The 17,205-nt window shown below is 34.9% G+C and overlaps 1 protein-coding gene and 1 pseudogene across 1 annotated transcript; one reads left to right on the top strand and one right to left on the bottom strand.

Moving 5' to 3' along the window:
* Positions 1-1,627: 1,627 nt before the first annotated feature.
* On the bottom strand, positions 1,628-4,832 carry LOC120172304 (transcriptional regulator DEF1-like). Its single transcript, XM_039179792.1, is given in 5 exon segments — positions 1,628-1,974; positions 1,976-2,005; positions 2,007-2,890; positions 3,441-3,725; positions 4,636-4,832. Coding segments are annotated over 5 exon segments (1,629 nt in total). The 5' UTR covers positions 4,783-4,832; the 3' UTR covers positions 1,628-1,691.
* Positions 4,833-9,393: 4,561 nt separating this feature from the next.
* Positions 9,394-10,415, top strand: LOC120174033 (annotated as a pseudogene).
* The last annotated feature ends 6,790 nt before the right edge of the window (positions 10,416-17,205 follow it).

Here is a 17,205-nt window from a genome sequence, read left to right as displayed (position 1 = left end):
GCAATATGAGGCTCCTTTGAAACCTGGACCGTGTGGGCTGCCAATCGGCTGGTTTTCCGTGCAGCTTCCAACATTGATCTATCATCTGGCTTCTTACAATGTTCACACCAAAGGCGATTTTCCTCTGTTGCTTTGAAAATTTGAAATCTGAAAATCAGATTGAGAGGGGCTGGTCTGGGAAGTGATTTCGGATGCTGAGGGATCCGGATTAGCCATAAAAAATAGAGTTAAATAGGAATTGATTTAAAGAGAAGCGGAAATCGGATTGATCGCTCTAACCTGATACCATGTAGAAAACAGACAAGTCTATTATTTTATTCTTGTGTACATTCAGTAGAACATATTACATATTTATATACAAATTATGCCTCTAAATTAGGAAACTCTAAGAAAGAAAACTAATCTTAGGAGATGTAATCCCTTGAAATAAGGGATTGAAAAACAGAAAATAATTACAGAGTCTCTTAACTTAAGGGATTGACCACTCATTTTTATAATTCCTACACTTAGGTTCAGTTCTGGGCATGCACATGAACAGGCATGCTTGTCAGACATATAAAATACAAGCATATACACGCGAAACAACTTTACAAAAAAGAAAGGTACAGATTTTCTCACTCAATACCTAATGCTTAGGATGAAAAGAATAACTCTGACATAAGGTGCAACCCTGAACGGAAGAGAATTCATGACCACTGGAGACAAATAAAGGAAAAACACCAGTAAATCTGCAACCAATTAATAGGCAGACGACCTGGAAGTTGAATCAAATATGCAGTGTTAAGCTACATCATAAAATGGAAGAGCAAAGCAAATTATATCCTGAAGAGAACTATGAGGATAATAACAGGGGAAATCAAGATAGTAAATTCTATTCATAGAATTGAATAAACAAAAGAAGCAGTTTTAGCCCTTTTGAAAGACATAATAAAAGGGGGGATTACAACATGCAAAAGCCAATATCAAGTTGTAAGAAATTATCAATGACAAACATCATCTATAAGAGGCAGTTACTTTCGAATTTTTGGTTTATGGAGGTAAAAAGAATAGAAGAGCACAAAGTCAAATCTTTTATTGAAACAATAAGTGTTCAACTTCATAGAAATAAATTCTACACAAAGTCCATATAGTTGCAAACAGAAGATAACTCATATACTAATTAAAAAGATTGAAAATTAATATACGTTCAATAGTTTTTCTTTATGAAACATCCACAGTGCAGTTGAGGAATGCTATTTTAGTGTTGCAACATGTATAAATTTCAAAGCTTTGCTTCAGACTTCGGGATATGAGCAATGAAATGAGACCGTCAACTTAGGATTTGATTATGTTCAGTTGAATGATATATACAAATAGATCCGTAGACGAATCATACCGGTAGGCGGTAGCCCTGTTGAGCAACTCAACCATTTACGATAAAAGGTCAAGTTTGGGGAAAAGTCTACAAATTTACAGTGAAATTGTCGAGATTCACTGGTTTTAGTTACCAAATTCAACACACCGCCACAAGCATCAACTTAAAACATGGTTATTGCATAAGATAATAAACTCAAATAAAGCAACACTTCGCAGCAGAAGGTTTCTTTAGGAGGCAACATAAAAGTATTCATATACCTCCCAGGCGATATAAACGAGAAATAAGATCATTTATTCGAATAATATCCAAGGCCAACTCAAGTATACAATGGCCTTTACCACCCTCTTCTCTGAGAACCGCCGGAGAATTGTACATTTAATCTATCAAGCACAGCATTGAAATCTGGTGGCTGACCACTCTCCTCCATCCTATGAACACTAACAACATGATCACTTCTGAAACCCATGCTCACCAACTTTTCAATCAGCTCGTTGTAAGGATGGTTGCGAACAAACTGTGAATGGTTGGGGTTCCTAACCATAATGTTAGGGCCACTGCCAGACTGAGTCTGAAGGGAGACATTTGATGGGGGATACCCACCCTGTGAGAAGTTAGGCTTGCAACGGATGATGTGTTCTGCTCGCTTCACTCATAAGTCATGTATGCATTCACCTGAGGAAAGGGAGGATTGGAGCCGTGTCCTGTGTACCTATCAGTTGGTTGCACACCAAAAGTACCCTTGATTTGCTGAGGTGGTTGCTGGGGAGTTGTTCTGCCAGGCACTCCATACCCATAAGGAATAGTATCAGCATGGCTAGACACAGGTTGAGGAAGTCCAGAATATGAAACTTGCATGGGCATGCTGTTTGGCAACGCTTCTGGCTGAGATGGGTTTGTTGATTGTGTTGGAGGGTAGGAAGGGTAAGCTGGTGTTGATGGGGGCCTCATCTGTGGCTGCATAGAGGACTGCTGCTGTGGTGGCACTTGCTGCGATAATTGTTGAGGCCATTGCTGCTGATGCTGAGGGAATGATTGGACCTGATTAACTTGGGACTGAGTAGGCTGTGGTGGCATCCTAGACATGTCTTGTATCTGAAGAGGTTGGTATTGAGGATCAGAAGTTAAATATTGATTCTGAGGGTGTGTGCTTGTGCTGGGGTTTGCTTGGGTGGGGGATGGAGCAGGGGGTGGAGCTGGAAAAGGAGCTGCAGCTGGAGCTTGGGGGGTGGATACTTGATTTGAAGGCATGTAGTAGGATTGCTGGGTCAAATTCTGAGATGGAGCTTGAGAGGGTGGCACCACGGGTTGTTGTTGTGATGCTATTTGAAGAGGCAGCGCAAGAGCTAATTGCTGGGTTTGGATCTCAGATGTGTGTTCAAACTTTTTGGAATTGGGGGCAGGGGTTGATACTCTCTCCTCGGTTGATTGTGAATGACTAGAAGAAGACTCCTGTGCAAGTTGTAATTTAGCCAACTCCTTCTGAGTCTCAGCAAGCTCCTGCTTATCTCTTAAGATCTGCACAGACCTGTGGACCTACAATGTGCATTGAATACTCCAGAAGTAATTATCTTGAATGAAACGGAATTCAACACATTCATAGTATTTGACTACGAGTTTTCTCCAAGATAGTTGACCGCAAGATTAAGCCAAAATGTAGACTGCGAGAACTTCGAAAACATGCAGATTCATTTAGAAAGAAACTACCTTGAGCCTAAAACCCATATTTATTAGTGCCCCAAAAATGTTTTTTTAAGAAGCCAAATTGGTTCCAACAACAGAAGAAACTGAAATATATAATCATAACAGCTGGGACTCAAGACCGTTCTTTTGCCATCCCTATTATCATACTTCTAATTCATGCTTGCTCTAATTTAGATGATACATTGGCACTTCATAAGCGAAGATAAATGTAATTTTTACTTCAAAGCGAAATAAGGAAGCACTCTCTAAAGCTACAAAGGGGGAAAAAGCGCTCCCTTGTCAGGGTAGAGTGAAAAGAGGTTGTGTATCTTAGAGTCAACTAATCGATGAAGCCGCCTTATCTGAAAACATAGGAAATAGGATATTGTTCAGGGGTACTCACCTCTTGTAGATGTTTCTCAATAGATTTAAGTTTTGAATCTGCATCTCCATTCCCACGAACTAAATCAGCTCGCATTTCTCCTATTGATCTATCAAGATTGTAGCAATATAGCTCCAACTGTGACAATCGAGAACTAATTCCTTCAAGAAAGCGCATGAGGTTGTCTGTGTATCTTTTCATGGTTTTTTCAACGGTAGCATTCAAATCTGAGGCGTAAGAATCCTCGGGCTGGCTGTATCCACTAGGTGGAAATACTGATCGGGCCACTCTTCCTTTATGAAACTCCTGCAGAGTAGGTATTACAACAAGATTAATTATTTACTCTTGAAGGAAAAAGGCACCAGTACGCCACTAGCTCGATAACACAATGAGGAAAATTGAAAAGGTATCACTGATTTTTTCACATAATAGATTGGAATGCAAAGCAACCCCAAAGACAATCTGTCTTGGTTATTGTATGCTATCATAAAGGAATTCATCATAGGCTCGATCTAATAGCATGAAAACTTTTGGGGGCCTAAATTACGGTTCGTGGAACTTCAATGGAAGTGTATGTTATATTTCTTACTCTGTTTACATAGGGAACAGTAAACACAAATGCTCAGGGTCAAGGATCCAATGCTTTAATAAAGACATATAATAACATGAGCAAACAAAAACCCGAAACTGAACTTGATCCCTCTTCAATAACATTACCAAACCACGTACCCATAGCCGAGTATTCAATAACCATAGCATGTTATTAAGGTGTGAGTACTTAATTAATTATAAAAGCTTATCACCGAAAGATAAATGACTAATCTCGGTTCTATATGTCAAGATGAGATGCTTAATCAATGGCAAAAACGACAAGGTTTCTAAAAACAAACGAAAAGCCGAAGAACCATTCCAAAAAAAAGGAACGGGGGGAGATAACCTAATGTCAAAATTCATTTTTATACACTAAAATCTTCCTGTAAATTATACAATTATTTTAAATAAAAGGGGGAAATACTAACCCTTACTAAATTAAGGTCAAACAGTCGATCAACTAGATCAAATTAAAGAAAAAAATCCAAATTTGCCACGGAACAATGCTAATTTACATTGCTAAGCTTTTCCAATCATACTAACCACTCGATTAATCCCAAATCATATTAAATTATACCCAATAAATAAAGAAGAAAAAAACCCTAGAAATTAAATTCCGTCATACCTTGTCGGAGCTGTTGGGTTCGGCTTGGTTGCCATTAGACGATTCCTGGTTCCCGTAGTCCTCATAGGAGCAAAGAATATCATCGGACCCGAAACCGAACAATTTGGAACCACCCAAGTTTCCCCGACCCGATGATCCAGATGCCATTTCCTCCGAAAACAGACTAGATCACAAATCCAAACAGTAAATTGCTTTTCCGGCTCTTAATTTCTCTTTCCGGAAGAAAGAACAAAAAAAAGACAATTAGAAGAAATGAAAAAGAGAAAGACTGTAGTTTTGAGTTGTATGCAAGGAAAGGAATTTTGTTTTAATTTTATATGTAAACAGAGATGGGCGCGATAGTCGATAAATGTTTTTGTTGGTTGGAATTAGATAAGGATGAATGATGATCTGACCTTTTCTCTTCCTCTTTAGCTCTCTATTTTGTTTTTGAAAAAAAAAAATTATCGATAATCAGTATATTTATTGATCTAAGATCGATCTGATTATATTTTGATCTAACACCCTAGTAGTAAAGGCGCCTGTTGTCCTGCGTTATATGCTGATTTGGCGTCACGTGGGGTATAGCGCCCCTTGTACCTTGCTATACACTGACATGAGTTACGTGTGGGCCCCTGTATAGCGCGCCCCCTGTACCACGTAGGGGTATAGTGCGGATCAGGGGGAGCTATACGTCACGTACCTGAATTTACTTAACGAGGTCTGGTCCGCGCTATATCTGAATAATTGCATAGAGTGGTGTAGGTAAGCGCCTTATATGGTTATAATACCCCCTCCGCCGGTTAAGTTTCTCACATCTCCTGTCATCTCTCCTCTCAACTTATAAATTAATACAACAATTCCGTCAACGAGTAATAATTTAGGCAATCTTCTTATATTTAATTTAGAAGTTCGTGCGATTTTCGTTATAAAGTAATTTCGTTATAATTTTTTAATTATACTTATTGTTTATCATTATTTGAAAAAATATTATACTAATTATTTTAAATTAATTTTTATGTTTGTAAAATTGAAAAGCGGGAGCATACACGAATAGTTTTGCGGTGCAGGTAATAATATAATTATATTATTTAAATTATTTACGTGATGAGTAAAAAATTTATGTGTTATATTTTCGTTTTATATATAATTTATTTAATCAGGTTTGTTTAGTTATTTTTTGCAGATATAATATTACCGTACTTTTAAACTCAAAGAATGGCGCGCTTTCAGCTATTGTTATTATGATGGTGAAATTCGAGAAGATGAAACCGGCGTTGTTTTCGTATCAAATGAGCGTGTTAAAAATCATTCAAGAGAAACATAACTCTTGAAGGATGATAACGAAGATTTCGAGGAAGATTCATGTTGGAAGTAGTAGAAGAATGTCGTCGTTACAGTACAGATTTCCAACATCATTGTTGCCATTAACTTATACAGCGTTCGAACTTTCGAATAATGATGATGTTCAAATGATGAAGCTTAATTAATTATTCAGACGCCGCTATTGAGATGTATGCACATTTTGTTCAAGTGCGTGTTGTTCGGGGTCAATCATTAAGCTCCCACTATGAGCTGGCTGAATAAGTTGATCAGCTGACAGCCCGATTACAGTAATGTGTAATGATTTTAATGCCATAGTGGGAGACATTCATCCGCAACTCCTTACGATATGTATCGAGGTGGGTCCACGAACAATCCGGATGGCAACACCGCGTCCAGTTAAGGGGAAGACATTCATCTGTAAATTTCTTTGACCTTAATATGGAGATGTCATCGACGCAACAATCTGTGCAATTTCTATTTGACACGATTGCTTCAAGCTTCAGGGGAGGCATTCGACTGCGAGCTTTTTCAATCTCAATGTCAATATGCCTTCTAGTTCAAGGGAAAGACATGCAAGTAGTAGGTTCTTCGACACACTACAATAAATTTCTATAATTGTGACAAATTTAATTTTGTCAAAATTAATTTGTCACTATTAATATTTTTTTTGTGACAAATAATATTTGTCACTTAAATTAAAAAAGATATACAATTATGGCAAAAAAGCTAAAATCGTCATAATAATTTATCACAATTAGCAAACATGTGTAACATATGGTGTAAAATAAATTTTATAATGAATTTTTGTCACAAATGTTTCCTCCAATTTTTTTTGCGCTAAATTAAAGGCATATAGTGACAAATTTTGTAACTAAAAGTTTAATAACCAATACATAAAAAATTTCACAACAAATAATGATATTTAGATTTGTTGTGACAAATTTTGTTTGTGATTATATATTTTTATAGTCACAAAATGTAGTCAACCAATATCTCCAATTTTTTTAAAAAAGTAATGATTTGTAACTATAAGCTATAATTATTGTTACAAAAAAGTTGTCATAACAAATAATGAGATTCAAGTTTAGTAAAAAAACATGTTTGTCGTTATATGTTTTAATTATAGTGACAAAATATATTGTCACAAAGATTCACTCCATATGTTTTGCGCAAAAAAAGTCATATATGACAAATTTTGTAACTATAAGTGTTAATAATTATTATAGAAAATTGTCACAAAAATAAGGATATTCAAATTTTTAACAAATTATTGTAGTTATAAATTTTAACTATAGTGTATATATATTGTCATAATTATTTTTCTCTATTTTTTTTGTTTCAAAAGTTATATTGACAATTTTTATAATTATAATTTATAGTTATTGTTATAAAAAAATTATAACATAAATAATAAAATTCAGGTTTTTTGTAATCAATTATTTTTTTACTTATATATTTTAATCATTCTGAAAAATTATTATCATAACCATTTATCCTATTTTTTACTGTAAAAAATATTATATAATAACAAAATATATTGTAATAAAGATTTTCCTCCATATTTTTTGCTCCAAAAAAATCATATAGTAACAATTTTTGTAACTATAAGTGTTTATAATTATTATAAAAAATATTGTCACAAAAAATAATGGTATTCATTTTTGTGACAAATTATACTTGTACTTAAATTTTAATTATAGTGATAACAGATATTGTGATAAATATTTTTTCTCCATTTTTTTTTTGTTTCAAATAGTTTATTCATAAGTTTTGTAATTATAATTTATAGTTATTGTTATAAAAATATCATATCAGACAATAAAATTTGATAAAATATAATTATTACTATTATTATAAAACAAAATGTTCAAAAAATCCAATTTATGTGATATATATATATATATATATATATATCAATGGCATTTTCAAACAAAATATTTATCAAATGTTTTTATTTATTTTTACGAAGCTAGTTTGATTTTTTTTCTCTAATTATAATTATGTAAATAATTTAATCAAGTAAATAATTTGAATAATTATGTAAAAAAATTAATAAAGTAAAGAATTTAAATAATTATAACTATTTGAGTGATTAGATCCATGCTTGATGGTATAAACCTAACCTCATCACAATTATACCAGTATAACGACTAACACGTATATCATGACCGATACCTAATACATATAGATGATTGTCTGGACCTTTGCGCTCTAGGAGTTTTATGGCATCTTCTTCATTGATTAGTTTTGTCTGGTCGGAAGTCGGTTTCTGTTATGATATTCGTTTTTCTTGGTTTGCAGCTAGTTCAAGGGTCTGGTTGAACATTTATCTTTGTTTGATGGAGTTGGTAGGCTGCGTTGAACTGCGCAGGTCTTCTCCTTTGGTTTCGGTCGTTTGTATAGTTCTCTTGGGAAGTTTGCTTGCACGAATGATCGATTTAGTTTTACCATTGCAGAGCTTGTTTATTTTGTTCCACTAGTTCGCCCTTTTTTAGGAGCGTTTCTAGAATGTGTGCACTTCTATGGCTCAACGATAGTTCTTTCCAAGGTCGGGAAGCTGCTGATGATGTGTCTCGTGCTACGGGGTGCTGTTAGTGAATGCTCTCCAATTATCATTCTTTCTGGTTTCACTGTTTTGGCCCATTGGATATGTGCAATGGGAATTGTTGTTTGGCTAGTGATGGATGTATGTTGTAGTTTTTGGATTCGATTATTTCCGCCTCAAGGTATTCTCTTTTTCCTCCAATTAGGATTAGAGATGTTTTTTTAATGAGGTACTTGAGGTGGTATACTTTGTTCCCTTTAATACAAAATACCCTCTTTCAAAAAAAAAGTGAAGCATCCAAATGCAACTTAATAATCTATGAAAATAAGTTTAGAAGTCTAATTAATAAATATATTTTTTTATTAATGGACATGATATGAATTGAGAAACACTTACATATCGTTTTAACCAAGAGGGAAATTCAACTTGATGTCTTTGTTGTAGGTCAGCATTCCCTTGATTATGAATTTCCTCAATATGCATTATATATATTTAAAATATATATATATATATATATAATTAGTAAATCATAAAGTATAATAACATTTGAAGTGTGACGGATTAAGGGAATATAATGGAATCGAGTGAACCGGATAGACGACGGAGTCGGTTAGGGCCGTTTTAGAAGATATAAAGTAACGAGAAACATCTTGGAGAGAACGGCTTTAGGGCGTAAAAGAAAAAAAAAACAAGCCGTAGAAGAGGGCTCTCTCTTGGTTGAGCTTATTCCCCACTATATTTACCCCCACTAGTCCCCTTAATAAAAAAAAACTTTTTCAGGTAATTTTCCATATCTAATCTTCTTCATTGATTAGTTTTGTCTGGTCGGAAGTCGGTTTTCTGTTATTATATTCGTTTTCTTGGTTTGCAGCTAGTTCAAGGGTCTGGTTTTGAACATTTATCTTCTGTTTCTTCATTCATCTAATCTGAAATTTCCATATTTGTTTCTGGGCTGCTTTTGAAATATTGATTTTATCTTATTCTTTTGGCGGTTTAAAGATGGATCGTTATCAGCGAGTGGAGAAGCCGAAAGCATAGACACCCATTGACGAGAATAAGATTCGAATTACCAGTCAAGGCAGGATGCACAGTTACATCACTTATGCCATGACTCTGCTCCAGGTTAATTTTCTTCTTCTTCGGGTTTGATTGCTGCATATTTAGACCTTTATTAGATTGGGGCTTTGATTATTTTGAGAAATGTGTTATTTCTTCTGTAACCCTTCTGATAGGAAAAGGGATCGAATCAAATAGTTTTGAAAGTAATGGGAAGAACCACTAACAAGACTGTGACTATAGTGGAGTTAAAGTCATGTTTTAACTTTTATCTATGTGAATGGTTTTATTCTTTGGTTGTTTATTTTTAAGGTGGCTGACATTTTGCTCCATTTACTTTTAATGTAGAGAAGAATTTTTGGTCTACATCAGATTACATCGATTGGATCCATGGATATAACAGATATGTGGCATCCTCTGGAGGAAGGACTTCCGTAAGAACCATTTGGTTTCTTGTTGTTCTTTTAATGTCGTTAATATGCTTCGTTAGAGAAGTTAGTAACCTTTGTTTATTTACCACAGTTTGGAGACCACCAGGCACGTGTCAATGATCACTATAACCCTTTCGAAAAAAGAATTGAATACATCCTCTGTCAGGTAAGTTCCTGTACTTGTTTCTCTTTAAAAAAGAAGTGAGGTCAATTGTGTTCTTTTGTTAGTCATGCTTGTTTTTTAATTACATTTTTATGAATGTGGAAACTAGAAAATATATGCATATGGAAGGTTTTATGCTTCTAATGATTCTGGTTTGATGTTTTATTTGACATGATTCATGAATAACTTCCTCATTCAGTACCAGCCTCCATTACCAGCTGATCAGGTGAAGGCATCCACAGAAATCGATCACGAAGGAGATAGGGATGCATTTCATTAGCCGCAGTCCGCACAACCATTTGTTTTTGGCGATGTTGAATGACTATATTTGTTTTTTATAAATTTCTCTTTGTCACAATATTTTATCAAAATAAAAAATTGTAACAAATTTATTTAATCAAAATAATAATTTATAACAAATATTAATTTCTCATTATAAAAAAATTGTGACAAGTAGTATTCTTTTTCAATAACAAATTGTAACAAAATGATTTAGTCACAATAACACGTTAAGTTTTATCATAGTAAAAAATTATGTCAAATTTATTTCTTCCCAATATTTTATCAAAATGAAAAATTGTGACAAATTTATTTAATCAAAATAACAAATTCTAACAAATATTAATTTCTCATTATAAAAAATTGTGACAAATAATATTCTTTCACAATAACAAATTGTAACAAAATTATTTAGTCACAGTAAAAAGTTATAAAAAATATTTAGCGACGAAATAAAAGTTGTGACGAAATAAAAATTATTTTGTCTCTGTAAGTTACATTTAGTGACGAAATAATAACTGCGACAAAATGATTGTTGTTGCCTTATGTATTTTCGTCACAAAACCCTTTATATTTGATGTTTAAATATAAGTTAGCTATGACAAAATGTACTTCTCGTGACAAAATGGTTAATTGATAGTGACAAATATTTTATTGTGATAAGTTAATTATAGTTACGAAATTTCATTGTTACAATAAATACAATACAATGGTAACAAACACAATTTTGTCACAATATACTTTACATGACAAGGTTGTTCTAACAAACATGGTAACAAATAAAATTGGTCAGAATAAATATATCGTAACAAATTTAGTACTTTTAGTGATAAATAATTTTGTTGAAACAATCGAAATTTCTTGTAGTGGGAGGAACCATCATCTCCACCAGAAGAACTGCTTCGTGAGCCTGGTGCGGATGGTGTTGAGACTGGACTATTCATTCACCCAGAATCACCGTAATTCAACTATGATGATGATAATGTAGATGAAGTTCTAGGAAATGTGACACAAACTGACCCTCCTGCACACATGTATGAAGCTGATTATGGTGCAATGTACGGGCCAGAATTTGCGGTTATGCCTCATATCGGTGACTATGGATATTACTCATCAATAAATAATGGTGAGTTATCTTTAGGCATTGAGTTTTCAAGCAAAGAAGAAGCGATGATGGCTATCAAAAATTACAATATCCGTAATTCCATTCAGTCCAGAGTCAACCGATCGACGACTGAAAAATATGTATGCTATTGTGCCCGACGCAAAAACGGATGCAATTGGATGGTTCGCGTATCGAAAATGAAGATGAAAAACAACATATGGGAACTAACAATATACAACAGTCCTCACACATGTTGCGATGGAGGGGTCAACCAAGATCATCCCAACTTGGACTCTGAAATGATATGCCAAGCCATCATGCCCATGGTAAAAGCAAGCTCTCATATAGCTGTTGCAGTGTTGATTTCAGCTATACAATTGTAGTATTGGTACAATGTCTCCTATAAAAAAGCTTGGTTGGCAAAACAAAATGTCATTGTCAAACTTCATGGCGAATGAGATGCATCTTACAACGAACTTCCAGGTTGGTTTAGGCTGGTGCGGACGTTGAATCCTTGGATAATTGTGGACTTCGAAACCTCCTATGCATATCATAATGATCGAGTTTTTCGCGATCGAAACCAATTCTACCAGGTTTTTTGGAGTTACCCACAGTGCTTTAATGCTGCCAAATACTACAAGCCTGTGGTCCATATCGACGAGACTTTCTTGTATGGAAAATACAATCAAGTTTTATTATTGGCAGTTGTCCAAGATGGCAATCGCAACATTCTTCCAGTTGCTTTAGCTCTTGTCGAAGGAGAAGGTACAGATTCTTGGGCTTTTTTCCTCCGAAATTTACGTGCACATGTTATCACGAGGGAAAACATTTGTGTCATTTCAGATCGCGGAGCTGGGATTAAAGCAGCAATGGAGTCTTTGGGTCCAATGTGGCAACCACCCTTTGTCCAACATAGGTATTGTCTCCAACACATTACTGCGAACTATCATGGAAGGTACAAGAAGAATGATGAGCGTCAATTAATTGTGCTCATAGGTAAGTGAAAACAAGTTAGTAAGTTATACATTTTTTTTATCATTTTAATTTTGCAAAGAAAGCAAGTTAGTAAGTTATACATTTTTTGATCAGGTTACGAACTACTTCCTCAAACGTTTGAATCAATGCTTCAAGATTTACGGGTGAAGAACGAGGAAGGATACGATTACATCAGCCTCATCGATAAAGAAATATGGACGAACGCATATGTTGGTGGATATCGATATGGACACATGACGACCAACTTGGCTGAGACAATCAATTCAACCTTAAAGGGTGCACGCCACTTACCTGTAGCGAATTTGGTAAAAACTACATATTTTCGTTTTAGGGCGCTTTTTGCGAAGCTCAGGGGACAAGCTCAAACATGGATGCAAGGCGGTCATGTCTATCACCCTAGATTAGTTGCAGATCTACAGAAAAAAATTGCTGCATCAAATGGAATGTCTGTAACAAGCTTCTCTAGAAGGCATGAAATGTTTCGTGTCACAGAGTTGTCACGACCTCTTCAAGGGATTGAAGCTGTGTCGTTAAGAGTAAATATAAGGGGCAGAACGTGCGACTGCGGGTTTTTTTAAGCTCTGAAGTATCCATACTCTCATGTGATAGCATCTTGCTCGCACACACGTCAATACTATAACCATTTTGTGGATCTCGTATACCTACTATCTGAAGTTTTTAAGGTATATGAATTTGAGTTTCCCCCCATAGATAATGACAAAGACTCTGATGAGGTTCAAGATTGGCTTCCGATTGTACTAAATCCGAGTTTATTGAGGGAGCGTGGTCGTCCAAAATCCAATCGAATTCATTGCGATATGGATATTCGAGAAAGATCTAGATAAGACAGAAGATGTGTGCATTGTAGAAACCCAAGACACACGAGAAAAATATGTCCACATCTGTTGTCATCAAGTAACAATTGATGAGGAAATGATGTATTTGTTTATCAAATAATAATTCTTGTACTTTAATTTGCATTTACTTCAAGTTAATGATAACCAAATTGGTATTTGAATATAATTTTAAATACAACAAACTTACAATAAGTATTAAATGATAACTAAATTACAATAACTGATATTAAATGGTAATAAACAAAATTAACTGAAATACATTAAAAAAAGTCCAACAAATTTAACAAAATAAAGTAAGTATTAAATGAGAAATAATAAAAAATTACAATTTAACAAAATAAAGTAAATACAAATATAATAAAAAAATAGTTTCCCGTTACTGTTGAACACTCATAATAACCGTAAGCATACATCAAGAAGTCAGTAAAAATGGGCTCTCTACGGGGAAGGCGCCGATGTCGATCTTCCCACAACACGACCCACTCATGATGCCTCACCAGCCAATATGTATATGTCTTGCCGCGTCTATATAAGCTATGCAACTCGTCCATATTACGAAGTGCTTCCGGAATTGGTTGAAAACAACCAAACTCCCAAAGCACGCGATCAGTGGAGTGCCACTCGACGGTCGCATAACAGATCAGAGGGACCATCGCTATCCAAACATCTGATGGACCCCTCAACTCAGGTGGGATCACTGCCCTCACATCATCAGAAGAATATGACACCCATTCAAACTAAAACAAATAATATATAATTTTTATCAAAATAATAATCTAATTATATAACTATAATCTAAAATCGATTTTTAAACATTAAAATTCATACCTGTGTGCCAGCCTTCTGATCGATTAGCACCCTAATTTTTTTCTAAATCATCAGGTAGCTCCTGATTATTTTTCCTATCAGTAGACCACCTATTCAAGGAAAAAAATTTATTATACGCTGTATAAAATTATTAATATATAAAATCAATTTTATAATTACCTCAGAAGTAGTGGAAATACGAATGGGTTCTTCACAACGAGACATAAAAAGGGCAATCGATAACATGCCCAAGACTGCAGCAGTAGGAGACATCCGCCGATAGCATTACGCCTGTAGTCAGTGGCTCCACACATCTCCCTGTACAGCAAAGCCAAAACTGCCTAGCCCCAACTGAATGATCCGGCGAGACGAAAGTCGCTAAGATGTCGCAACCACATACAGTGAACTAGGTTGCGCGATTTGTCCGGCATCAGCAACCCTCATATCAACTGCAATATGCATGCCCGTGTATACATCTTAACCTCATCCTCAGAGGTGTCTGCGCTCAACTCCCAAAAATTAGCATCTAACCAATTTAACGCTATCCTACCTCCGATAAAACTTTCCGGGACGCGTCCTAGATTTTCCCGGCACAAAGTAGTCCAAGAACCGAAAGCTATCCCTGATATCACATTGTTGAGCTAATCGATTGACGGAATCGACCAAGAGGGGGTGAATTGGTAATAAAAATTTTGGTTGAAGCTTTTGCAGAAAATTGAAAGAAATTGCACAACGATTTAGAGTGGTTCGACTTTCTCAACCAAAGTCTACGTCCACTACCTTAGCTATCCACACTAAGGATTTTCCACAAATTCACTAATTTGTCTTTCTTTTGAGGACAAAGAGTAACCTTACAAACCCTCAAGAATTATACCCCAAATTCTTGATAACACTCTCTCCCAAAGAGAATAATACAAATTTGCAAACTTATAAGGAAATCTTCACAAGGTAGATTGTTTGCACAATTCTAGAACAAAGAAAAGAACACTCAAGAATGAATAATTGAGCACACTAAGTGTTCTTGAAAGCAAAATGAATATTGAATGAAAAATAGGCTTGAAATGCTTAAACTTGAGGTTTGATGCTTTCTCTTTGATTCTCTCTTGATTCTATTTGCTTGATGTTTCTTGTTATTGATCAATGACTTCTAAGATTGCTTAAATACACCTTGAATCACTTTTGAACGTTGGGGATCATTAATGAAGATAATATAGTTGTTTTAGTGTGAAATCAATTAATAAAACAGTTTGGAGCGTGGGGGGAATCGGTACCCCTTAAGGGGAATCGGTTCCCTAAGTGTAAAATTCAAATATTTCGACCGTTAAACTGGGGGGAATCGGTACCCCCTTGGGGGGGAATCGGTTCCCTCTGAGCAATCTGGAATTTTTGGCTTTGAGATGGTTCAAAATATTTTGTAAAATTGTTTTGAAATTATTTTAAGATTAAAACTTAATTTTACACTTGAGTAATGATTAAAAATGACATTTGAAAGATTTGGAGTATTATTTTGATATTCGAATAATTATATTGAATATACTTAGAAAATCTTTTTGGAAAATCTTAAAATTCATTTAACTTATTTTGTTATATCGAAATATCAAAATGTTTTCAACAATCTCCCCCTTTTTGATATAACAAAATATTTTAGTAATTTTAAGATTTTTAAATCAAGTTTTGAAATTACTCCCCCTTACTTTAACACTTCTCCCATTTAAAACACTTAACACTTCTCCCTTTTTTTGTTAAATCAAAAAGACATTTTAAAAGATTTTAAACAAGGTTATCAAATTATTTAGCCAATTATATATAGTTTAAGCTGCTAAGATCACAAGCAAGAGAAACGTTAACCATTAGTTTCATAATCAATATTCACAATTAATGTGACATGACAAAATTGGTCATATATCTAACATGATGTAATGCAATAATGAATAAATTTAACCACACAATATATAAGTTCAAACATCCAAACAAATCCAAAGTCTAACAATCCACAAAATCAAACATTCCAAAATATTCAAAATGTTGAAACAATAATCTTTTAGTTCAAAGTTCTAAAGCTAAACACAGAATCAAACATCCGGATCGGGAGGAGGAAAACGAGCTCGCATAGCAGCCATCTCATGTGAGAGTGCATCAATACGTTCATTCATCGAAGCGTTGTTTGTGCGCATCTCTCGGAGAATTTCTAATTGTTGAGCTCCTATTGTGGATAAATGGGACTCTATAGAAGTAAAGCGCGAATCCATGGTAGCATATCGGAAATCGAATGTCTCCATAAAGGATTGAAAATATAGAGTCATTTGATGCGTTTGTTGTGCTTGCTCCTCGGGCTGTTCAGGCTCATCTTCGGCTTCATCGATGTCTCGCAATAATTGTTGAAGCTCGGGATCATCGTCACCTTCTGGTGGAGCTCGTGAAGAATTAGCTCCCAGAGTATTTTCAGACGATCGAACCCATTCACCGGTTTCCTTATCATTTATCCATCCCGTTCTCGTTAAGGAAAGAAGATTAATTTGTTTCTTTAGAGGAAAGGAGGCATCTAGACCAACTCTAAGCCCGGCTTTAGAAAATAGATTACTCAAAATGCAACCGTAAACTAGAGATGAACAAAGTCTCTTGTTAGGAACAAGATTTACGATTTCAACTATTTCAGCAAAAATGATCTGAGGTAGGTTAATTTTAATACTGTTTTCGAAACAATGTAACCACCAAAGATCCAAGGCTCTAAGAGTAGAATAACGACCTCCGGATGGTTGAAACCACCAAGAAATCATTAGATGAAGAAAACGTTCATGAAGGTCTAAGACAGTCGCACTATCCCTTCTTTTATAACGAGATCCTAAAATTTGTTTTTCATTTGAAATACCATCGTTATCTAATCCTAATGCCTTGGCTATGTAACTCGAGTTAATATGTAAGAATTCTCCTAGGAGGTAGGAACGAACTTCTATGGTTTCGGTTTGAGCTCGGTTTTTAACACAAACGACATTAGAATAAAAGATGCGAACAAGTTGATGATAAAC

This window comes from Hibiscus syriacus, unplaced genomic scaffold (assembly GCF_006381635.1).
Source record: "Hibiscus syriacus cultivar Baekdansim isolate YM2019G1 unplaced genomic scaffold, ASM638163v2 tig00003041_pilon, whole genome shotgun sequence".
Classification (NCBI taxonomy): Eukaryota; Viridiplantae; Streptophyta; class Magnoliopsida; order Malvales; family Malvaceae; genus Hibiscus; species Hibiscus syriacus.
This window is presented reverse-complemented; position numbering and strand designations above follow the sequence as displayed.